Source organism: Equus caballus, chromosome 24 (genome assembly GCF_041296265.1).
Source record: "Equus caballus isolate H_3958 breed thoroughbred chromosome 24, TB-T2T, whole genome shotgun sequence".
NCBI classification, from domain to species: Eukaryota; Metazoa; Chordata; class Mammalia; order Perissodactyla; family Equidae; genus Equus; species Equus caballus.
Window position 1 is genome coordinate 30,597,085 of NC_091707.1, and position 24,637 is coordinate 30,621,721.

A 24,637-nucleotide genomic window follows, 5' to 3' on the forward strand; every position below is an offset into this window, starting at 1 on the left:
CTCGCCCAGGTTTCCCTGTTGTCATCGTCTTATGTTACTATAGTACATTTGTCATAGCTAAGGAATCAATATTGATGCATTATTATTAACTAATAATCCAAGCTTTATTCAGATCAACACCATTAGTTTTTGACAAATGGAAACACTGTTGAAGAATGCTTTGAGACCACATCCTGTGAACTAAACCTTCGATAATAGAGTCCGCTGTAGTCAGAGCTAGCCGTCTTTGGTGTCAGCTGAAGCCAGAGAACTCCACAGGGTCATGTGGTGGAACTTGGATCCTATGAGATCACTGGGAAAGAAGTGTAGAAATCCTACAGTTAAAGGCCCTCTAGGTTTGGGGTCAACATAAACTCTCATTCCTAATTTTGAAAATTCTGCCTTTCTGAGTTTTAAAAGTGTAGTGAATAGCCTTCTCCTTAAGTCCTGTAGACTTTAGTTTTGTAATCTTTAATCAGAGTTTAAAAGACATTGATGATGATTAGCTTTTTATTTTTATTTTTAGTCATCATTCTGTACATTACATTCCCAGGACTTATTTATCTCATAACTTGGAAGTTAGTACCTTTGACCATGTTCACCCATTTCACCCACTTCTACCTCTGACAACCATCAATCTATTCTCTTTATCTATGAGTTTGAGTTTTTTCTAGACTTTACATAGAAGTGTGATTATACAGTATTTGTCTTTCTCTGTCTGACTTATTGCACTTAGCATAATGCCCTAAGGGTCTATCCATGTTGTCACAAATGGCAAGATTTCCTTCTTTTTTATGGCTGAATAATATTCCATTGTGTGTGTGTGTATCTATATTTATATAACGTTTTCTTTATCCATTCATCTGTCAGTAGACACTTGAGGTGTTTCCATGTCTTGACTATAGTAAATAATGCTGCAGTGAACTTGGTTGCACATATCTCTTCAAGATAGTGATTTCGTTTTCTTTGGATATATACCCTAAAGTGGAATTGCTAGATCAAATGGAAGTTCTATTTTTAATTTTTTGAGGAACTTCCGTACTGTTTTCCATAGTGGTTGCACCAATTCACATTTCCACCAACAGTGCACAAGGGTTCCCTTTTCTCTACATCCTGGCCAACACTTGTTATCTCTTGTCTTTTTTGATAATAATTATTCTAAGGTATGTGGTGATACTGGGTGTGGTTTTGATTTGCATTTTCCTGATGATTAATGATGTAGAGCACCTTTGATGTACCTGTTGGCCATGTATCTGTATGTCTTTGGAAAAATGTCCATTCAGATCCTCTGCCTGTATTTTAATTGGATTGTTTGGTTTTCTTTTCCATTGAGTTGTATGTGTTCTTTATATATTTTGGATATTAATCCCTTATCAGGTATATGATTTGCAAATATTCTCTCATTCCATAGGTTGCCTTTTCATTTTGCTCATGGTTTCCTTTGCTGTGTAGAAGCTTTTAAATTTGATGTAGTCTCACTTGTTTATTTTTGCTTTTGTTGACTTTGCTTTTAGTGTCAAATCCAAAAACTCATTGCCAAGACCGACATCAAGGAGCTTACCCGCTATGTTTTCTTCTAGGAGTTTTATGATTTCAGGTCTTATGTTCAAGTCTTTAATCCATTTTGAGTTGATTTTTGTGTATGGTATAAGTTGTGGTCCAGTTTCATTCTGATCACCAGCCTTTTAGAGAGTCAATATTAATGCCAGATGCCGTGGGAAGGAGACCTCAGTGTGCCTCTTGGGCCTTGGATGTGAGTGTGTGGAGGGCTATGCGCCTGATCCAGTCTCCTCTCCCCTCCTCAGCTTGGGCCTGGGAAGCGTCCGCGTGACCCCTTGGTCTGAGGAAGGCAAGACAGACAGCCGTTGAGACCACTAGACCTTTTGCTGCTGACTTTCCCCGGTCACTTGCCTCTTCTAGACTTCACTGTAACAAGCTTCAGTGGTGCCAGTGTGTGTCAACGTGTCCCTGACGGTCTTGGCTATTTTTGCTTTTTGAGTTAAAGTGCAGACTAAGCCCCCTGTGACCGTCTTTCACTTTGACAGCAGACATTTAAATTACAGTGAGAAAGCAAGGAAAGCCAGCCAGCCATACCCATGAATATTTTATGAAATAGTCCTTGTTCCTTCACCCGCTGTAACCCCTATCCTGGACGACACTTTTATAGCTGACGTGTTGACCTGCGTTGCTTGTCCTTGTCTCGCTTCTCCTCAGTACCATGAGCTCCCGACACTCTGCCAGCCCAGTTGTCTTCACCAGTGCCCGAAGTTCACCTAAGGAAGAGCTTCATCCTGCCAGCTCCTCGCAACTTGCACCTTCCTTCTCCTCCTCCTCCTCCTCTTCATCGGGTCCTAGGACTTTCTACCCCCGCCAGGGCGCTACTAGCAAATACCTGATTGGGTGGAAAAAACCGGAAGGAACCATAAACTCCGTGGGATTCATGGATACAAGAAAGTAAGAATTCTTTTGCTTCTCTTGCTGGGTGGTTTGCTTTTAATATGACAGAGAACGAACAGGTTGGGGCAATTTCCCACAACAGAGGAGGCCAGGCTTGGGGTTGGGAAGAGGTTGGTTTGGTAGGGAAATTATTATTTTTTTTCTAAGCAAAACTGTTCTTAAATTATTTCTCCACCTCATTCTTTAAAAACGTATTGCAAAACATTCGGATTTGAGATCCTTAGATCTCCTAGGAAAGAGAACATGTCTGTTCTCTTTGTCTGAAGAACAAACTTTGACCCTCTGGTGCTAAGCCCACACTCGTCCCTTTGATGATGCTAATCCCAGCCTCCCCACATAGTTCTTAACTGGGCCCCGAGGCACCAGAGAGAATATTAGAAAGTAAGTGACTACCCCTGAATATAAAGGACTTTTTGACCAAGTACAGTAAAAAAAATAAATGATTCATTCAGTTATTTTGTTTTTGTTTGTACAAAGGCTGCATTTGGGATTCATACCCTGTGGTCTTTATTAATAAGTCTGTTGCTAATTTTGGCTTAGTAGAGCTAATAGTTTCCTGTATAAGAGGGATTTATTCATCAGACTTTTTATTTTGTGTTTCCCCTTGGTTTTGTTTCTTTAACAAGCTTTTATCCAATAGATTGGAATATAATTGAACAGAATTCTCCTTTTCTCTCCTTTAATATTTCTCCTTTGACTTACCTCCTTCAGAACCCATCGTGCCCTTGAATCAACCTTGTCAACTTAGTGTCTACCATCTCTTCCCTTCCTTTCAAGGCGTCATCAGAGTGATGGCAATGAAATAGCCCACACCAGGCTGCGTGCCTCAACCAGGGACCTCCGGGCATCGCCCAAGCCGGCCTCCAAGTCCACTATTGAGGAGGATCTCAAGAAACTCATCGACCTTGAAAGCCCAACTTCCGAATCTCAGAAGAACTTTAAGGTACAGGACAGAGCTTGGGGTAAACAGCAGTTAGAGAGAGGCCGGGCCGGGCAGGGCCGCCCGCCGTAGTCGCACCCTCCAGGAAGGGTTGGTGCCCAGTTCCTCCTCATTGGAGCCCACTTCCCGCCATCACCCAGTCTTCCCGATAATTGGTTCACAGTGTTTTCCAAATGTTCTGTCCCTGCCGCCACGTCTCTTCGGTCTGGGTTTATGTTAACCTGTCCCTGCCCCATAGCCTTTTCTTCTTCCAGTGTGCCCTACTCACAGTACACAAGCTACACTCTTTCTTGGACATTATTACTCACATAACATTGCTTCTCAAAACTCTGCAGACACACCTGTGGCTCCCTTGTCAGACAGAAAATTTTCTGTCTAAAAGGACTGTAGTGCCTTTTGTCCTGAGGGTCTCCGTCCTCCCACAGGTAGCCCCCAATTCACTTCCTGCCCTCTGTGCCCACAGTATCCTGCGCTCTGGCCTTCCCTCTGCCCCCTGAACCTGGCCAGGCAAACCTCCTGGCTACACATTGTGTGCTCTTCAGTCACTCAGAGAAACTGCCTGAGGGACACTCACTCTCCTCTCCCCCATCCCCCGAAAGCCACCTCTTCATTCTAGCAAACTAAGTCTACACATTTCCCATTAGAACTTTCTAGACTACTTCATAAAGCCTTCTCTCCACTTCCCTCAGAATTCCAGACTGTAAATGCCTTCTCTAAACCCAGCCCCCCTCCCCATCAGGTCCCTTGCACTTACTCAGAATCTGTGTTTGTGTGGCAGTGGCCAGACCTTTGCATGACCACCTTGGAAGGGTTTGTTCTGTTCACCTCAGCTTGGGAGACCCCTGAAGTCTGCTTAAGACTCTCCTCTCCTTGTCCTCTAAAGTCTTGTCCCCTGAAGTATGCAGTCTCACACTCCCAGGACTCGGAGCTGGTGTTTGTTGAGCGGGGCGGAAAGGTATTTCACTCTGAGCATAAAGTACTTCTGTCCACGGGGTATTGGTCAGCCCCAGGAGAAGGGAGTCCACCCCTGGGAAGGTCACGGTGGCAAACTTTGACACTTTCTGTTCTCTAGGTTCTTGATTAAACAATTTGTAGTCTGTTTGAAGTGACTAGAAAGCTTAAGAACAACTTTGAGAGTTGATTGAAAACGGAAGCTAAAATATTTCCTTCACCACTCACCATCCTTAAACTGTGTTCAGAGGGTGAGAGGCGTGCCCAACTGGATGAGCTGTATGGTCTTATCCCGTTCAGGCTTTCTCCTCACCATTCTAGTGTGTGTGCACATGTACACGCCTCTCTGTCTGTGCACACCCATGTGTTTGCCTCCAGATAGGTCAGATATACCTCCTAAACTTAAAAATCAACATTTACAGAAATTAAACTCCAGAGACCATTCTGGAGGTTTGCTGAGAAACAAATGATTTATTACATAAATATATTAACATCGTAAATCATTTTAAAGATTTGCCATTCTCGATTTCTGTAATTTCTGTTTTATAGGCCGACACTCAACAGTTCCGACTCATCACCCAGGGTACAAATGGTTTCCTTAGCAACCTCCCCAAAGATGGTGCTTAAAACTTCTTTCTTTATTCATCCAAACCCAAAGAGGTGTATTAAAATGTTTAAGTACCAGTTTCAAAATAAAAATAATTCCAGATTTTTCCTTTAAGGTTAGAGGAAAATAAGACTTGCCCTGAAAGGAATCTTTCCTTCAATTCTTAGTTTAACATTTTTGGAAAGGGGCAAGCTTCGAGCTTTCATGCTTTTCATTTACTCATGCACTGGAAATAATTGAAAGCAAATGTCTGTTTTGCCTTTCTTCCAGGTCTTGGCTTTTATTTCCAAAGTGAATTACTTTAACATTCCTATTTGAAACAGGGGTGCACTTTCTTTATGTTGTGACTATATTATAGACCCTCTGCAAAGAAAGAGCTTCTGCTGGCTGAACTATTACTGGAAAGGCTGGAAGCAAGAGCTGGAAATATGCTCTGTTTTCTCTCCGGTCTCATCCTTTTTGACCGGGTTTGGTTTCTGATGAGTTCAGCTAAGTAGCTCTGTGTGTCTTCTGAGATTCATTGTCTGAATAACCTGGCTCTGCTGTGTCAGGAAGGCCAGCATGCCCTGGAGAAGTCTTGCAGGCCCCGCCTGGCTCCAGGCTGCAGGCCTCTACATCAGGCTTTGGGGAACAGGAGTGGCCAGCTTTGGGCTGTGATACTTGGAACCTACTCACACCACAGTGGCTTTCTTGGATAGCAAGTGCTACCTACAGGCGATCGTTAATATCAAATGACAGGGTCAGTCCCAGGCTCGTTTGCCAGCAGAGTGAGATGTCTGCTGCAGGACGGGGCAGCACTCTGCAGGGCAGGCTGTAGCTGAGAGGTGGGTGGCTGCAGGGCCCCTACCTCAAGGAAAATGGCAGAGCTGTAACATTCTAAGAAACGTCATTGGCAGACAAAGATGGGCTAACCTGATTTTCCCTGAGGGCAGCAGTGGCACGTGAACAGACAACAGTGCAAGCCGTTATCCTGCGTTCTGGCCAACACTCTCGGGTGTACGCCAAAGGAAAAGGCTTAGGCAGCTCTGGTGTTTAGGAAGAGCTGATACTCGGTTATTGCAAGTGCAGGTACCCCATTTCACGGATAGCCAGGACGACTGGAAAGACAGAGAACAGGAGACTGACCTGGAGCAAGATGCCTCTTCTCCACCTTGTATGTTGGCTTTGAAGTAGAGGACCAGAGTAGAGTAGTGGTGCCCAAAACATTTTAAAGCTCAGGAACCCTTTTTTCAAATAAAATTATACAAGGAAGCCCACTATGTAGAACTGAGAAAGCAGAATTTCTCTGATAGAAGAGGTACATGTCATGGGGTCTTGGGTGCCGCCTGAACATCTCCCCTCCCCAAGCAGGGGTGCTGTGAGGAACTCTTAGGGCTCCTTGGAGCGTAATTTGAAACCCTCTGGCCTGATGCTCTCTAAAATCCCTTCTGAGTCTGCCATTGACTCCACTGTGGTTCTTTCTCGGGAGCTGGCAGCAGCGGGCAGTGCCACTCTCCAGTCTCAGGTGTCACCTGCAAGGAAGGCAGAGGGCGCTCTTGGGCACTGGATAGGTGTGCACACCTTTAATACTGGGATTGAATGGGGATGGGGTGAGGGGTCATCCCAACGTGTTTGGACAAGACTAGGTCCTGCTACTTTTTTATCGGTGGGAAGCATCTAGGCAGATTGCTTTCTTCCATCTCCCACCCTGCCCGCCTTTAATGCAGGATGTTACAACTTCTAATAAAGCACAGTGCTCAAAGGATCTCTTCAAGGTGGCTGTTTATTGCCCTGGAGTATACTAATATTTCCCAAAGAGGCTGAAGCTAGAAGTGGTGGAAAATCTCTCTCCTGTCAAACCATCGGGGTGGGGAGACTCACCGGGAAAGGAAATCCTTCAGCTGAACCCAGAGGTCCTCACAGGGATTGAGAGCAGAGTGAGAACATAGAGCTCTGATGAGCTCTGGCCTGGCAGGCGGGAGCCTGATTGGGTAGTCCTTGAACCTTGCGGATGGAGGAGTGATGATGTGGTTTTATTATTTTTTTTTTTTTAAATACACTTAGCAAGCCATTTACCCTCTCTAAGACCCACTCTTCTCTGTAAAGTGAGAAGAGAAATTGTCGTTTCTATACCAAGTTCCCTCCGCTTAGAGACTCACAAAGCATTTGTCACAGCAGCTTAGTTTTCCAGGCGGCACATACATACCTTGGGTTTAACTCATCATGAATTTTAAGAAGTGAACACCATCTTTACACAATTGGCTACACCTGGGGCTCATTTACAATGCATTTGATTAATCATTTTTTCATGTTTATGCAGCAGCCATGCACACCACATTGTGAGCAGCTTTGACTTGATTAACCCTTGGCTTGTTGGACGGAAGTGCATTGGACTCAGAGCACATGAATGAACCTGAGCGCTAACTCTGTATTCCCAGCCTCCTACATGGAGCCATTGCTGTACCATTCTCTCTCTGCCGCCTGCAGGGTGTCATGGAAAGGCCCCTGGTGGCTTTCTGCCAGCAGTGACTCAGCCCTCCTCCTCACAGCTTCACCTGTTCCCCACATTCTTCTCCCCTCCAAGGTGAACAGCAGTCTGAAAGGAACTGAATACAGATAGTGTTGTTGTTAACAGATCAAATACTCTTGGAAGCTGGATATTTAAATATTTAAATAACAATATTTACATATTGTTAATGCGTCTGTCCTTTCTCAGTGAATGAGATTCTCAGAAGCTGGCTTTTTGCAGAAAAATCTCAAGGAAAATCAAATTGAGTCACAAAGGCAAAAGACATCAACAAGAGATACAGCTAGCTGGAACTTTTGTTGGGTATAACTAAATAAATGTTTGTCATTTATAAAGCTGACTTCCCAATTTTTATTTCATGAATGGAAATCCATCTCAAAAAGTAAATTATCTCCAAAACTCATTAAACATAATCTTAGATGTTAATGTTAAGAGCCACCTATTATTTGAGTTAATACGTCATGATGATCAAATGCTCTGTTGCCCAGCAACCATGTCATCACTTGACAAGTTTCTGAGGAGACCTTCCTGACGCTGGCTGTTCCCCTGGGGACCATAACATTATTTCGTAATACCACTGATACAAGCTTTTGTGATTAGTCCAGTGTTTCATTTAATCCTCATAATAATCCTGAGAGGTATTGTGCCCCCATGTCATAGACGGGGAGTTGGGCTCAGAGAGATTACATGATTTGGTCAGTGACACAGGATTCAAATAAAATTCAGATTTGATCCTCGTCTTGTTCTTAACCATGACATGATGTTGATGAATTCACTTACTCATATATCTGAGTTGTGAACCGAGCGCTAATAGGCCACAGGAAGCACGCTGGGCTCTGAGGAGGTGCTCACTGGGATCTCCCATTTTAGCTCCTAAAGATGTGGACGGATGGCGGAGCTCAAGGCTTCTGGATTTGAAGGATGTGTCTGAGAGCAGCAGCTTCGTTAACCCACCCGTCCCCCAACCTAGGTCTTGGGTGTGTGACCCAGAAAATTGACTTTCTGTTGTCTCGATGCTGTTTTTCAGTTCCAGGCGCTCTCCTCTCCTCAGTCCCCTTTCCCTACCACCCCGACCTCGAGGCGGGCCTTGCACAGGACGCTGTCAGATGAGAGCATTTACAGTGGCCAGAGGGAGCACTTTTTCACCTCAAGGGCTTCGCTTCTGGACCAAGCCCTGCCCAACGACGTCCTCTTCAGCAGCACCTACCCTTCTCTCCCCAAGTCTCTTCCACTGCGGAGGCCTTCTTACACCTTGGGGATGAAGTCGCTGCATGGTAAGTTTGCTTTCAGCTGCAGCCAAACAGCTCTGCTGCTGATGGCCATGTCCTCAGAAACAGCCGCCACTGAGTTTGCTCAGAGAATGATCACTGGAGGGAGGCCTGCTTGTATACTCAGATCAACCCCTCCCTCATTCAGCCTCTCACCAGGAATTGCAGACCACAGGGTACACATGTGACCACAGGGTACAGACATTCAACCTCACCAGACCATAAGAGTCATCTGGGATGCTTGTTTTTTTTCTTTTCTTTTTTCTTATCGAGGTATAATTGACATATAACATTATATTAGTTTCAGATGTACAGTTTATTGAAGAAACGATCCTTTCCCCATCATGTATATTCTTGGCTCCTTTGTTGTAAATTAATTGACCATATATTTGTGGGTTAATTTCTGGACTCTCTATTCTGTTCCATTGATCTGTGTGTCTGTTTTTATGCCGGTACCACAATGTTTTAATTACTCTAGCTTTGTAGTATAGTTTGAAATCAGAAAGTGTGATGCTTCCAGCTTTGTTCTTTCCTAACATTGCTTTGGCTATTCGGGGTCTATGGTGGTTCCATACAAATTTTAGGATTGTTTGTTCTATTTCTGTGAAAAATGCCATTGGAATTTTGATAGAGATTGCATTGAATCTGTAAATTGCTTTGGGTAGTATGGACATTTTAGCAATATTAATTCTTATAATCCATGAGCTAAGAAGATTTTTCCATTTATTTGGGTCTTCTTCAGTTTCTTCCATCAGTGTCATAGTTTTCAATGTACCAGTCTTCACCTTTGTTAAATTTATTCCTAGGTATTTTATTCTTTTGATGCAATTGTGAGTGGGATTGTTTTCTTAATTTCTCTTCCAATAATTTGTTATTAGTGTATAGAAATGCAACAGATTTTTGCATATTGATTTTGTATCCTGAAACTTTACTGATTCATTTATTCTAAGTTTTTTGGTGGAGTCTCTAGGGTTCTTTCATATAATATTATGTCATCTGCACATTGTGAGTTTTACTTCTTCCTTTTTGATTTGGATGCCTTTTATTTCTTTTTCTTGTCTAATTACACTGGCTGGGAATTCAATACTGTGTTGAATAAAGTGGTGAGAGTGGACTTCCTTGTCTTGTTCCTGACATTAAAGAAAAAGCTTTTAGCTTTTTACAAGTAAGTATGATGTTAACTATGGGCTTGTCATATACGGCCGTTATTATGTTGAGATATGTTCCCCCATACCCACTTTGTTGAGAGTTTTCATTATAAATGGATGTTGAATTTTGTCATATGCTTTTACTGCATCTTTTGAGAGAATTATATAGGGTTTTTTTTCATTTTGCTAATCTGGTGTATCACATCGATTGATCTGTGGATGTTGAACCATCCTTGCATCTCTGGAATAAATCCCACTTGATCATGGTGTATGATCATTTTAATGTATTGTTGAATTCAATCTGCTAATGTTTTGTTCAAAATTTTCACATCTATATTTATCAGGGATGTTGGCCTGTAATTTTTTTTTTCTTGTGGCATCCCTGTCTAGTTCTGGTATCAGGGTAATGCTAGTCTTGTAAAATGAGTTTGGAAGTGTTCCCTCCACTTCTGTTTTTTGGGAGAGTTTGAGTAGCATTAATATTGATTCTTCTTTGAATGTTTGGCAGAATTCACCAGTGAAGCCCTCTGGTCCTGGCCTACTGATTCAGTCTCCTTACAAGTAATCGGTCTGTTCAGATTTTCTATTTCTTCATGATTCATGAGTCTTGGGAGACTATATCTTTCTAGGAATTTATCCATTTCTTCTAGGTTATCCAATTTGTTGACACATAATTGTTCATAGTGGTCTCTTATGATCCTCTTTCTATTTCTGTGGTATCAGGTATAACATCTCTTTCATTTCTGATTTTATTTATTTGAGTCTTCTTTTTTTCTTGGTCAATCTACCAAAAGTTTTGTCAGTTTTATTGATCTTTTCAAAGAATCAGCTCTTCATTTCATTGATCATCTTTGTTGTCTTTTTTTTTTTTTTTTTTAGGAAAATTAGCCCTGAGCTAACATCTGCTGCCAATCCTCTTTTTGCTGAGGAAGATAGGCCCTGAGTTAGCATCTGTGCCCATCTTCCTCTATTTTATATGTGGGACGCCTGCCACAGCATGGCTTGATAAGCAGCACATAGGTCCGTTCCCAGGATTCAAACCGGTGAACCCTGGGCCACTGAAGCGGAGCGTGTGAACTTAACCGCTGTGCTACTGGGCTGGCCCTCTATTGTCTTTTTAGTGTCTATTTCATTTATTTCCATTCTGATCCTTATTTCCTTCCTTCTAACTTTGAGGTTTTGTGTTTTTTTGTGGTATAAAGTTTTGTTGTTTTTTTTTTCGAGGTGTAAAGTTAGGTTATTTGAGATCTTTCTTGTTACTTGATATAGGCATTTATTGCTATGAACTTCCCTATTAGAAATGCTTTTGCTGCATCCCGTAAGTTTTGACATATTGTATTTCCATTTTCATTTCTCTCAAGATATTTTTTGATTTCTTCTTTGACCTATTGGTTGTTTAGTAGCATGTTATTTAATCTCCACATATTGGTAAATTTTCCACTTTTCTTCTTGTAATTAATTTCAAGTTTTATACCATATATGATTTCAGTCTTCTTAAATTTCTTAAGACTTTTTCGTGGTCTAACATATGATCTTTCCTGGACAGTGTTTCATGTGTACTTGAGAAGAATGTTTTGTATTGCTTTTGGATGGAATGTTCTGTATCTTTTAAGTCCATCTGGCTAATGAGTCATTAAAGGCCAATGTTTTCTTATTGATTTTCCGTCTGCATCATCTATCCATTGATGAAAGAAGGGTGTTAAAGTCCATTACTATTATTGTATTGCCGTCTATTTCTCCCTTTAGGTCTTTAATATTTGCTTTATCTATTTAGGTGTTTCTGTGTTGGGTGCATAAATATTTACAAATGTTATATCCTTTTATTGGATTGAATCCTTTATGATTATGTAATGTCCTTCTCTGTCTTTTATTACAGCCTATTTTGTTTGATATAAGCATAGCTAGCCCTGCTTTCTTTTGGTTTCCATTTGCATGGAATATCTTTTTCCATCCCTTCACCTTCAGTCTGTGTGTGTCCTTACATCTGAAGTGACTCTTTTGTCGGCAGCATATAGATGGGTCTTGTTTTTGTATACATTGAGCCACTCTGTGTCTTTTGATCGGAAAATTTAGTCCATTTACATTAAAGTATTGATAGGCGTGTACCTATTCGCATTTTGTTAATTGTTTCTGGCTATTTTGTAATTCTTCTCTTCCTTTTTTCTTCTCTTGTTCTCTTCCTTTGTGGTTTGATGACTTTCTGTAGTGGTATGCTTAGGTTCTTTTCTCTTTCTCTTTTGTGTATCTGCTGTAGGTTTTTGCTTTGTGGTTACCATGGGGCTTATATATAACAACTTATGTTTATAATAGTCTATTTTCAGTTATTAACAACTCAACTTTAAATGCATTCTAAAGCTCTACATTTTTACTCTCCCTCCAACATTTTATATTTTTTATGTCACAATTTATATCTTTCTATTTCTTAACTAATTATTGTAGTGATTTTTCCTACTTTTGTCTTTTAACCTTCATAAGCCTTATAAGTGATTAATCTACCACCTTTACTATATATTTACCTTTTCCAGTGAAATTTATGCTTTCATATTTTCTTGTTACTAATTAGCACCCTTTCTTTTCAGCTTAAAGGAGTCCCTTTAATATTTCTTGTAAGGCCAGTCTAGTTGTGTTGAACTCCTTTTAGCTTTTGCTTATCTGGAAAACTCCTTTTCTCTCCTTCAATTCTGAGTGACAACATGCTGGTTACAATATTCTTGGTTGGCAGTTTTTTTCTGTGAGCACTTTGAATACATTGTGCCACTCCCTTCTGGCCTGCAGAGTTTCTGATGAAAAATATGCTGATAGTCTTATGGGGGTTCCTTGTATGTAACAAGTTGTTTTTTTCTTGCTGCTTTAAGATTCTTTCCTTGTCTTTTTTGTTTGTTTTGTTTTTTTACTGAGAGAGATTTGCCCTGAGCTAACATCCACTGCCAATCGTCCTCTTTCTTTTGTACGTGAGCCGCTGCTGCAGTATGGCCACTGACAGACAAGTGGTGTAGGTCCACGTCCAGGAACTGAACCTGGGCCACCAAAGCACAGCATGCCCAACTTAACCACTAGGCCACTGGGGCTGGCCCTGTCCTTAACTTTTGACATTTTAATTATAATCTGTCTTGGTGTGGGTTTCTTTGGATTCATTTTATTTGGAATTCTCTGGACTTCCTGGATCTGGATGTCTGTTTCCTTCCTCAGTTTAGGGCCGTTTTCAGCCCCTTTCTTTCTCTCTTCTCCTTCTAGGACCCCTGTAACGTGAATATTGGTCTGCTTGATGTGGTCCCATTAGTCCCTTAAGCTATCTTCACTCTTTTTCATTTTTTCTTTTTGCTGCCCTGATTGGGTGAGTTCCACTGTCCTGTCTTTGAGTTCAGTGATCATTTCTTCTGCTTTATCTAGTCTGTTCTTTGGTATTTTTCAGTTCAGTTGTTGTATTGTATTTCATCTCTGTGACTTCTATTTGGTACTTTTTTATATTTTCTGTCTCTTTGTTGAAGTTCTCACTTTGTTCATCCATTCTTCTCCCAAGCTTGGTGAGCATCTCTATGACCATTATTTTTGGACTCTTTACCAAGTAAATTACTTATCTCCATTTCATTAAGGTCTGTTTTTGAAATTTTATCTTGTTCTTTTGTTTGGAATGCATTCCTTTCTATCTTCATTTTCCTTGACATTCTATATTAGTTTCCATGCTTTAGATAAAACAGCCACCTCTCCCAGTCTTAAAAGGGTGACCTCCTATAGGAGATGAACCTCGTCATTCAACCCTGCCGTAGCTCTTGGTTGTCCGTCAAACCTTTGTGATTGTCCAAGAGCCTGCTTTATTTTTAACAGCTTCCAGTAGTTGAGGGTGTACTAAGTCCTCATTGTCCCAAAGGAGAGGATCTCAGTCAGCACCTAGATTCAGGCTAGTTTGAAACCAGACCCTCTGGCAGCAGCTTTTAAAGCATGTAAATATATACCATCCTGTGTAATGCACATATAAGCCCCACTGGCCACCAGAGCCTGGTGATCTAGAGTTGTCCCCTGGGCAGCAGTCACAAATATCAGGGTACCAGATGAGTGTATAAACTCCTTTCTGGGAGATACCAGGGCAAGCTGGACCAAAGTAGAGGGAGAGCATAAAGATGGTGTCCACTGGCCTCTGTTCCCTGAGAGCATCTCCATAGGACCCTAGTCGTGTACCAAACCTGAAGCCTGCCCCTCGGCCAAAGCTCCAGAACAAGCCGATAGGCTTCTTTCACAAAAAGACAGGTTTGCTTCAGTCTGCTGTCTGTGCAGTGCCCTTGGGGTGGTAGCACCTGCCAAGAAGTGTCTCTCCAATTGTTATAGTCCCATAGGACCCAGGGACACAAGCTCGCCTGGCCACCAGAGCCAGGCAATCAAGGGGCATCTCTAGGAGGCAGCCTCAACCACCAGGGCACCAGCTGCATGTCAAAGCTCCCATCTGAGATGCTTGTTAAAAACACAGTTTCCCAGACCTTACCCAAGACCTGCTGAATTTGAATACAAAGGTATAGGCTGGGATTTAGTATTTTTACCAAACACCCCAGCTCCTATTAGGATTGGGTAAATTTGGCTAATCCCAGATTAGTTATTTCTTCACGACTTGTGTCCACTGGCTCCCTCCAACCACCATAAGAACTCAGACTCACCATTTTTTTCCTGTCTTTCCTAGGCTGTGAGGATATTGCTGGTGGTGTCAGCCATTCATTTATTGACTCTTTTTCATCCAGTAAGCAAGCGTTATTTTAGGAAAAGGAGTACTAATGATGGGATACCTCCATGTTCTTGCCTTTGGTTCATAAATACCTTATCTGCTCTTTGACCTAACTAGATCCCAGTTTTATTAAGGGCCATATTCTGGGACTATGGCTTTAAATTTGTTCTTTTCCTGTTTCCTCTGTCCAGCTCCCTTCCAGGGTTCTGCCCCTCCCCTCCCCACTGTGACTCATCCCAGCAGATACCTGTTACCGAACTTGTCTTCGTACTTGTTTATTAAACGTATGGCTATAACCCCACATTCCGTCTGCCCTTTTTCCTTCTGGGAATTCTGTGTCCGCTCGTACCCACATTTCTTTTCCTTCTGCTGCTTCTCTGGAGCAGCATTTTCTTTAAGTCTCCTGCTTTCCTAGTTTGCTTCTCCCTGCATCATTCTTGAGCTCTCACCCTACTCTCAACAAATGTTCCTCCACCATCTCCATCCTGCCCACTGCTCCCCTATACGGTCCCCTCACCTCTCTCCCCTGTCACTCACCAGCACTCAGGGATCAGGACCACTTCCCCGGCTCCCTCCCCCAAGTCTGACTGCAGCTTGAATCTGGTTTCCCTTTGTTCCAACAGGTCACCCCCAGTGAACCAAAGGTGACACATAAAATGACCACTTTCTACCATCCAGACTCTAGAAAAGTCCTCATAGCGACCTAATGGTCCCCACCTTGGGACCAGTCTCCCCTGACCCTTTTGCCTACAATTCCCTGTCTGCTTTGAATGCTTTTCTCACTTCCCTACACTTTTTTTTTTCCACCTTTGCAGCAATAAGTACAAACCGTTTGTGAAGGCTTGTCTGCATGTGGCATGTCAAAGTAGGCTCTGTCTTCTCGAAGCTTATACTCTAAGAGAGCAGCCTAGAAATCACACACACGGTCATGTCCAGCCAAGGAAGCCTGGAGTTAAAGGCCAGGCTCCGAGGAAGGGAGGGAATGAGCCGCCCTCTCTGAGCGCCTTCCCGTCACCTCTTCTTGCTTTCCTGGAAGGCAGGCAGCAGCGTGTGATGCATGTGCTGCACTGAGCACTCCTTTTTGGGCTGGTCCCGCAGCCCCAGCCCATTTGGTGTCAATACCACTGAAATATGTTTGGGCATTGGGGAGGGGCAACTCCTTTTTTCCCATATGGAAATTTGGGGGCCTAGAGATAAAAGGGCAGAAGGATGGTGAGTGACACACAGAATTGTCTGTCCCACCTACTTACCCTTGGTGGGAGCAAGCTTAAATAGAACTGAGCATTTAATATCTGGCAGTATTTGTTGATTTCCATTTACTCCTAATTTTGCTAATTTTAAGCACATTAATAACTAGCAGCTGCACTTCAGAGCAGTTCTTTATGTAATTTGAAAGGGAAAACAAGCACTAAATATACTCTGGTTTACCAGGCTATCATAATTATCCAAACTTTTAACTCCTTGTAAACAGGTATTTCTGGAGTTGTTTATAGATTTTAACTGAAAGCTTCACTTTTAGCTGTCGGTTTGCGTGGATTTTAGTGTCACAGTCACATCCTGAGAGCTGCCGTTCTTGTGCAAGTGCACACTCTGCCATTGTTTCCATCCCAGCTTCTGCCCTCCCAAGAGCATTTACATTTCATGAGCTGTGTTGCCCTGGCCCCAACCTGCCCTCTCTGTTCTCTGCCTACATGAGCTTGAGCAGTAGCAGTGTGCCCTCAGATGGCACAGAGTGGCTCATGGCACCCGTTCCTCCCTGCCCCGGGCTAAGCAAAGGTTAGCTGTTACAGTAGTTTAATATTTGTATTGAAAAAATTGTCACCGTAGAAGGGGCTCGGATGCTGGAGTGCTGTACTCCAGAACTGATCCTAGGACTGGCTTCCTGTGTCCTCGGGGAGGAGAAGGATGCCTCCCCCGGTCCTCACATCACCCTCCTGCGTTCTTCCGTCTGGGTAGCCCAGCGTCCCACATGCTCTCTCATGGTCCTCACACCACCCTGGTTACGTCCAACTGCGGAAACCAGTGGGCCATCCCCGGGACACGGGACAGATGTGGGCCAGGGGTGCATCTGTCCCTCAGCAGTCCCAGGGATGCGGAGTCCACAGGGAGGGTGGGTCAGATCCCAGGTTCATTGCAGATAAAAATAAGCCTGAATCTCATGACTCTGTGAGGAAGAGCAAGACGCTGGAGCTGCCCAGGGTCCCACTGTGGACAGACGGCTCCCACAAAAGCAGACCTATTGCCTCAGTGCAAAACTAACTATTCCATGACTCGCTCCATTAGAAATGCAGTAGTGAGCGGTTGTCAAAAAATGAATTGAGACTGGAGGAAGCCAGTTCCTAGTTCAGCTGGGCTGTAGAATGGCCACAAATGGCCTGTGAGAGTAGAAACTGATTCCAGGTCACGAAAGACTTACACATCTATTGTGGTAACAGGAAGTGGGTAAGACCTAGAGTGGGTCTCCTGTAGGAAGTGTCTTATCCCTCGTCCCCTCCTGCAGGAGAGTTCTCGGCCTCGGACAGCTCCCTCACCGACGTCCAGGAGACCCGCAGGCCGCCCATGCCTGACCCCGGCCTGATGCCCCTGCCCGATGCTGCCGCCGATTTGGATTGGTCCAACTTGGTGGACGCCGCCAAGGCCTATGAGGGTGAGTCCAGGGAAGGTCCAGGCAGGACAGCCCAGACCCTGGCAGGGCCATGCTGAGGTGTGGGCAGTCAGTGCTCTGTGCAAGTCCCCGGGCTCTTGGCTTCTCTGACACACGCTTCACCGGCCCGGCCAGAAACCAGTTGAGCTGACGGTTACTGAGCGCTCCGCGGGGTGCACATCATCTGCGTTGGTCAGGTGGACCTACTGTCTCCTCTGCACAGGAGCTCATCCCTTGGATGCCTTGCCTCCCCGTGGGGGGGGCAGAGAGGAGAATCCCAGCTGTCGCTCGACTGAAGGGAACATGTACCCAGAGAGTCTTTCATCACGTCGTAAAGACATCATTGCTAAACGCACAGTTGGATCTGCCAGGATGCTTGTCCAGCTTGGCCCTGCCCCAGTGCCGACAAATGCTGGGCGCTCCCTTTGCCCTGCTCGTTCATCTCCTGTGTGTGGTGGCACGTTTTCTGTCTGCCTTGTTCCTGTGCCAGCCCACCAGCTGTGTGCTTGCATTAAGCCAGTGGTTTCTAGAGCAGGCCCTGCGCTGGTGCTGACCTGCTCTGCTGACACGTCAAAAACTGAAAGTAATGCTGTCTGTGTCGACACGAGGTTGTCATACGGCTTTTTTTTTTTTTTTAATAGACTGTATTCTAAGATTATCATTCCACATTTTCTAGTGCTAAAATGTTCTTTGTAAAATGATGATGATAGCAGATGATTGGTTTCTGTTTTTATCGCTCTTCCTTAGAATAATTGAAAGTTGCTATTCAGTGAGGCCCCAGTTTTCGGGGGGAATGGACTAGACCACAGAATTCAGAAGTCGGGCAACCCTGGAGTAGTCAACGACGAACCCCCATTTTAGGCAATGGCAATTCCCCGTTATTAACTTGATCTAAATTTCAATTTGCTGGTCACTCTCCTTCATATCAAATGGTAGAAGTTTTGTTTTTTTGTGGAAGATTTTTTTTAAAGTTTGATTTTGTTTTCTTGGCTCAAGCTGTGAGTTGGTACATTTTGAAACACAGGTGATGTGAACCTGAGACAAAGCCCACCAAGACGGCCAGCGTCTTGTGGAGAACACACTTCAAGAACTGGCAAGAGGCTTCCTACTAGCCCTTTAATGCCTTTGATATCATCGCTGAGTGGAAAGCCTTGGTCTGGAAATTTGGCACAAGGCCTGTTTCCAGGGAAACAGTTAGTTGAATGCTACTTTGATGAGCTGAGGAAAAGCAGGAATAGAAATTGATTCACAGCAACTATTTTTAATGAGAAATTACAATGCTACTCTCGTCTTACAGCTGAAACAATAATGTCTTTTTCCTGTGCAGGTTGAGAGAGAAGGTTTCCGACGCCTTCCTGTGCATTGATTAGATCAGACTGTCCATGGAGGCCATTTGTTGACTTCTGAGAGGTAGGGCCCAGGATGTGGTTCCAAAATACTGAGAGCTTTCTTATCTTCTTCCCAGTCCAGAGAGCCTCGTTCTTTGCTGCTAGTGATGAAAACCATCGCCCTTTGAGTGCTGCATCCAGCAGTGACCAGCTTGAGGACCAGGCTCTGGCCCAGATGAAGTCTTATAGCAGGTTGGTCACCCAGTGGCAAGGGCGCCACTCTGCACTATGCGTCACCTCCGCTAGTGACTGCAGATGTGGGGAAGAGGAGACGGAAGCCACACGGAGTAGCTGAATGAAGCTCATCACCACGGGGCCGGCACTTCACATTCTAGTTAGAACACTTTGTAACTAAATACTGTAAACACGATTAAACTGTTCGTGATGACTTTGTCATAATTATGAATGTTCACTATATTTAATGCCATGATACAGTTATAGCTTCAGGCTTATTAGGCAAGGTTAGAGAAGTTGTTTGCACTAAATATCCCCAGATTCCTGAGTGTTCAACCCTTGGGTCTGGATTTTGAGTGTCTTCCCCAGCTGTCAGTTGGTCATGCTTGTAAATGTGCCTGGCATCTGAACGGCTCCTGACATGCTTCAGATCAACTCTGTTCAAAAGCTGGGTCACCAGGAGAGTTAAGAGTGTATGTAAAATAAAAAGAAAGAGGCAATAACTGAGGCCAGAGAGTTTTCTTATGAGTTAATAGTATGGACTCTGACTTCTGTTTAACTGTGCGGTGGCTCGCTTCCATCTTGCCCTCAGTTTCAGGTGGTGTCGTTGTTGGATAAGCGGGTACTATTCCTACATATTAAAGCATGGCAGCAGGCAGCCGTGGAACACGTAGTAAGCACTCCTTGATGCGGAATAATTTCATCAATTTGAAATCTCTCCTCTTAAAACCTTTCAAGGATGAGTAAGAATCTGGGTATCTATAAAACTTGGGCAGAAACAGACAATAGCAGGAAAAGTGAGGTTGGTGTAGATTGCACACGTATCCTACGGGACTTGTGGGTGAAGACTTCGGAGCAGGTCTGCAACAAAACGCTCTTCGTGGAGAAAGTGTTAGACTAAGGGGTCATTTGTTATGAGTGTAACGCACAGAGGCTGCGTCCTCTCTTGTCATTGGGACACCTGGGGCAGGAGAGTAGCAGTGAGTTTGGCTGTTGAGAACATTTTAAAGAATTGCAGTCAAGGGGAGAACCCCAAATCTACCTTCTTAGGATGAGGCCTCCCACAAAGAGAAGTGTGAGTGAGCAAAATCCATTTTCCTGAGAAAGGATTGTTGAACAGTTCTTACATCTTTGTGGACTCCTAAGATGAGGGTGAGAATTGGCTCTTGTCTTTGTTCAATGTGGATGAACAAATGCAAATGGCATTAAATATGTTTTAAAAAATTATCAGTGCACACACAGATCCAGAATTCATTTTGAAAACCTTCAGAAGTCAACATAGGCTCCTGCGAGTTGCTTCAGTCCTGACAGCCTGCAGTGGCTGCGTCTGCTCTCCAGGAGCTGGGGCAGTGGACTCGGCTCGTGGAGGCTGCCCCCAGCCTCAGTGCTTCTGTTCAGCACCACCTTTTCTACCACATCTTTGGCCTTCAACCCACCCACATCCAGCCTGCTTGTTGTACCATAGTGTGTGGCCGTAGATTGCAGCTGACCACTTCCCTTTTAGAATCCATTCATTGTCAGCTTTTAATTAATTGGCCTGTCTTAGAAGTTTGGAGGTCGTTATTATTTCATTTATTTACAGCCTTGTGACACTCCGTGCCACTGTGAGTTTTGCCTTTGGGGCTTGTTGTAGATCTAGAATCAGCAGAAGACGTCAACACAGCTCATCTTAGGTCAGGAATTCTACCTTGAACTTTGACTTTTAAAGTAAGGAATACCTTTTATTCCATGATTCCAAAAATTCTGAGTCATTACCTCTTCCCCTTTGACCCCTGGAGAGAGGCAGCTGCATATGATCCGAATGGGAGGCTTTTGATTCTCGGTTGTGTGACTCTGAGGTGTGTGCCCAGCTGGAACTCACTCGGGATCCTTCCACAGTTTAAATTCAGGTAGAGGAGAGTGGGGGAAGAGTTGCTGATGAGGGGCTTCAGCCCTTGCCTGGCTGTGATCTGTCCAGCTAGTTGGGTGACCTTCTCATCCTCCAGTGCCCCTTTCTTTTGGTACTTCACTTGCATGGCATTAATTCCTCTCAAATAAAATGGGAGGAAGATAAATAAGAAGAAAATTATGGGCCTTATCATTTGCTGATCCTAATAGCAAAGAACTTTAAGACATTAAAGTTGGACTGACAAGCTTTGAAATGTGCCGTCTTACTTTTAAAATATTTAAAGATATTTAGACTAGTTTTTAAGACGTCAGCACAAGAACTTAACTGCAACTGGATGAGTGGCCACAGACTTTATTTTCTGGGGAACCAGAGAGCTGCCCTATTCCCGTTGCCCTAAGGTAGAGCCTCTGTCAACCCCAGCCTCCCCTCTATGCACACGCAGAGGAGTAGCTCTCCTCTTCCCAAAGCCACTGAAGAGATAGGAATCACTTCATTGTTTTGACAATTGTATCTGCCAGAAAGTGCCTCTTTTGCTGCCACACAGACCATTTTCTATTACTCTCCTATACTCTTTGGTCACAAAGATACAGCATCTTTAACAGGGGAGCTATCGATTGGCTGTAGTTCACGCTTGTATTATTGTTTGTTAAGGTTACCGTTTTCTTTTTTAAGGTGAATATGCACACGGGGTTGCCATACTGAGTAATTTGACGTTGAAAACCATTTTACAAATACAGCTGCCTCATTAAAAAACGACCAAACACACCCAGCCAGGGGGGCTCCTGCCAACGCGGTCTTTTGTTTCTTGTTCCCAACAGTAAAGATTCCTCGCCCACTCTGGCTTCTAAAGTGGACCAACTGGAAGGAATGCTGAAGATGCTTCGGGAAGATCTGAAGAAGGTAAACGGCTCTTCTCAAAGCAGGTTGCCCGGTCTGTGCACACTGCCCCTGAACTGTAACACAACCGTTTTATGTCGTGTTATGGTATAAGATGTGGATGTTTTCCCTTTGTTCTCAGTACACACGTGTTTAAGGGGCTGTTTGGAGCTCAGTTCCTGCCGACACACATGGTGCAAGAAGGCCCTCACTGTCATATGTACAGAAAAGTTGTTCCCTTTTTTTGTGAAAGCCCTGGAACCTCAGCCAGCCGTCTCCCGGCCTCCCCATCCTTTGTATAATGTGTCAGTGGCCCAGACCCATATGTCATCCTTGTTATGTGGGCTTTCACATCAAGAGAACCGAGTGTTATTTGGTTTCTTGAGTGGCCTTGATTGTATTAAGACAGCAGCCACCAAAACAATAGTCTAAAATTTAAGACAGCCCTAATTAACAGAGACATCAAAATACACAGTAATGTATTTACATCCCAAAATAAACCTGGAGTGAATCTCTCTAGAAGTCCTGTTCCTGGGTCAGACTGTCTTAACGCCCAGTAGTACCGGGGCCTGTGGACAGCTGTCTGGTGGACTGAAGACTGGAAATGGGCAAAGGGTCCCAACAGGTCCATAGCTCCTCCTCCAGCAGCTGGGAGAGGTGGATCCGCCCCCTCAGTTCTTTCTGCTCTGCTCTACCTCCCAGGAAAAGGAAGACAAAGCCCACCTCCAGGCAGAAGTCCAGCACTTGCGAGAGGACAACCTGAGGCTGCAGGAGGAGTCCCAGAATGCCTCCGACAAGCTGAAGAAGTTCACAGAATGGGTCTTCAATACCATCGACATGAGCTAGGGCAGGCTGCGGCGGAGAGGAGAGAGGACCACAGGGAGTGCTCTCTGTGAGGCTGGAAGCCCCTTGGTCATGCCTTTGAAAGCGTCCTCAGCGCGCCCTCCCCAGCTCCCTACTTCGCCCCCTTTTGGGGAGTGCACAACACAACAATTGCAGATCAACAATCATTATCTGCCTTTTGTAGAAAAGAGAAAAATGAAGTAAATAAAAATTTTAAAAAGTAAAATAAAAGTTTAACTGCTAAAATGTGAATGTCTTTATTTTTTTGCACAATATCTTTATCTGTTATGTATTTAAAAAGAAACTGGGCCTAGGACCAGGGTCTCCCCCGGCCCATCTGCCTCTATTTCCATCAGCTCTTTCTTATCTATTTCAGGTAACCCAAGCTTTCCCTGTTATCCTGACAAACATCATTGTTCCTGGGAAAATAAAGTTTTTAAAAGTTCTTTGGGGAGTGGGGAGGGGCATTTCCTTACCTTTGTTCCTCAAATGCCTGGGGAGGAAGGGCTTTCACAGAATGCCTGCCTCCCTGGAATGACTTGTGCATGAGCTAGTGCTGTCTGTACCCATCCTGCAGAGGACCCGGGGTCATTAACTATAGCAAGTCAGTGAACCGGAGAGAGGCGGAGATGGTGCCTGCAGGCCATGCCCCTTGTAAGTCCTGCATTGTGACATCACTTCCTCCTCCTTCCTTTCCCCAGGGAGATGGTGCCAGGAGCTGTGCACTCCTCAGAGCTAGAGTCCTTTTTGTTTGGCTGACGTGGGTCCCACTAAATTCAAATCAGCCTCTCTACAGCTTCCTGGCTCCAAACACTGATTGGTTACAGAATTCCTCCATGTGAAATCTTATCTGTATGCGTTTTGGTCAAAAGTATAGTTTTTGAGATTTTTAAAGATGAAAATGTAGCAAAATTGTATTTTTAGCTCACTCAAAATGACTATATTAATAAACCCTTCTCTCCAAAGCAAGACTTCACCAGTATTTGTAACTAGGAAAAGTGAATGTTATATTGTGAATTTTCTTACTTGCTTATGAGGAGCAATGGCTGTGATAATAGAATGGGCTTTGAAACCTGCATGTCCCAGTGTGCCATTCCAGCACGGCATTTTCTGCATCCCTTTGTGGCCATCCAGAGGATTCTGCTGCAGAAACGACTGATGTGCTATTTTCCTGTCTAGTGATGCAGCTGCCTTGGGCCCCTGGCCATTGTTCCAAGGCCCTCAGTCATGCAGAGCACAGAGACACTGGGCCCACCCATGTTGAGGGACCCCAGGGAAGCCCCTGGTATCCTTGTTTCTTGCCTTCATGATTGCCACTAAACTGACACCTGCCCCTTCAGTGGCGACCCTGGTCTAAGGGGACATTCAGCAGCCTGGTGTCATCTACTCAGAAGTTGCTGCCCCAAGTAGTCTTAACTCATTCCTTTCTCCATCCCGGAAAGAAGTGGGATGGATTTTCCTCCTTCCCTCACCCCCACCCCCACCCCCAGAATTTTACGCTACACTTTCATTCATGATGGTGGTTTCCCCATGGTTTTTTTTTTTTCTGGTGACATTTCTATCGTGGAAATAGGAAGATTTCGGAGTGCTTTGTAAAGATCTGATTGTCTCTTTCTCTCTTTGACTTGTATGAAGGAGATTGTACATTGCCTGATATCTCTTTGTAAATGAGAAATATCGCTGACATCCAAGCATTCTGAAGTCTTGCTTATCCTTCTGAGTTTAGTTTTTATTTTGTTTTACCTTTTGTTTGGGGACTTGGGGCAAGCTATTTATTAGAGTTTTGCAACAGAGTTCTTGTTGGAAGCCTTTAAAGACTACTTGTAAAGTTCAAACAATAAAATTCATTTTAAACGCTCTTTTAAAACACTTTGGTCTTATTGCTTGAGGTTTTCTTATTTGAAAGACCACCCAGCAACTCCTTGACCCCCCTCACCTCCTAACCTGCTATTGAGGCTCGGTTAACACTAAAGATGATTCTTGAAAGTTTCTGTCCCTTTTAGAATTTGAATAAGCTTTTTTACTCTCTGTCCACATGTCCATAGAGAATTCCTAATTTGGCTTCCCTGCTTATGATTTAATATTTGCAGAGCACTTTATAATTAGTCCCCTCTTCATTATCCATGTGTGGATTTTCCATAACAACATTGTCATTCCCTGAGACCAGCACATTTTTGGACTGCCTCTCCTGCGTCTCCCAACTCTCAATGTTAGATGTGTGCTCAGGGAATACAAATGCCTGTTAATATTAGGCTGT

The 24,637-nt window shown here is 43.9% G+C and overlaps 1 protein-coding gene and 1 long non-coding RNA gene across 50 annotated transcripts in view; one reads left to right on the top strand and one right to left on the bottom strand.

Annotated features, from left to right (window-relative positions):
• Window positions 1-24,247, top strand: part of SIPA1L1 (signal induced proliferation associated 1 like 1) — a 359,658-nt gene extending 335,411 nt beyond the window's left edge. For all 49 annotated transcript variants that reach the window (XM_070249967.1, XM_023628022.2, XM_070249984.1 and 46 more), the window contains 7 exons: window positions 2,194-2,433; window positions 3,214-3,379; window positions 8,468-8,714; window positions 17,068-17,214; window positions 18,677-18,791; window positions 21,480-21,561; window positions 22,240-24,247. In XM_070249967.1, the coding sequence (XP_070106068.1) occupies window positions 2,194-2,433; window positions 3,214-3,379; window positions 8,468-8,714; window positions 17,068-17,214; window positions 18,677-18,791; window positions 21,480-21,561; window positions 22,240-22,383 (1,141 nt within the window). In that variant the 3' untranslated portion in view covers window positions 22,384-24,247. The remainder of the gene's footprint in view (window positions 1-2,193; window positions 2,434-3,213; window positions 3,380-8,467; window positions 8,715-17,067; window positions 17,215-18,676; window positions 18,792-21,479; window positions 21,562-22,239) is intronic.
• Window positions 86-6,917, bottom strand: LOC111770331 (uncharacterized). Its single transcript, XR_011432188.1, has 3 exons — window positions 6,795-6,917; window positions 5,847-6,031; window positions 86-292 (listed from the first exon to the last, which is right to left on the bottom strand). It is a non-coding gene; the product is annotated as an uncharacterized lncRNA (long non-coding RNA).
• Window positions 24,248-24,637: the final 390 nt, after the last annotated feature.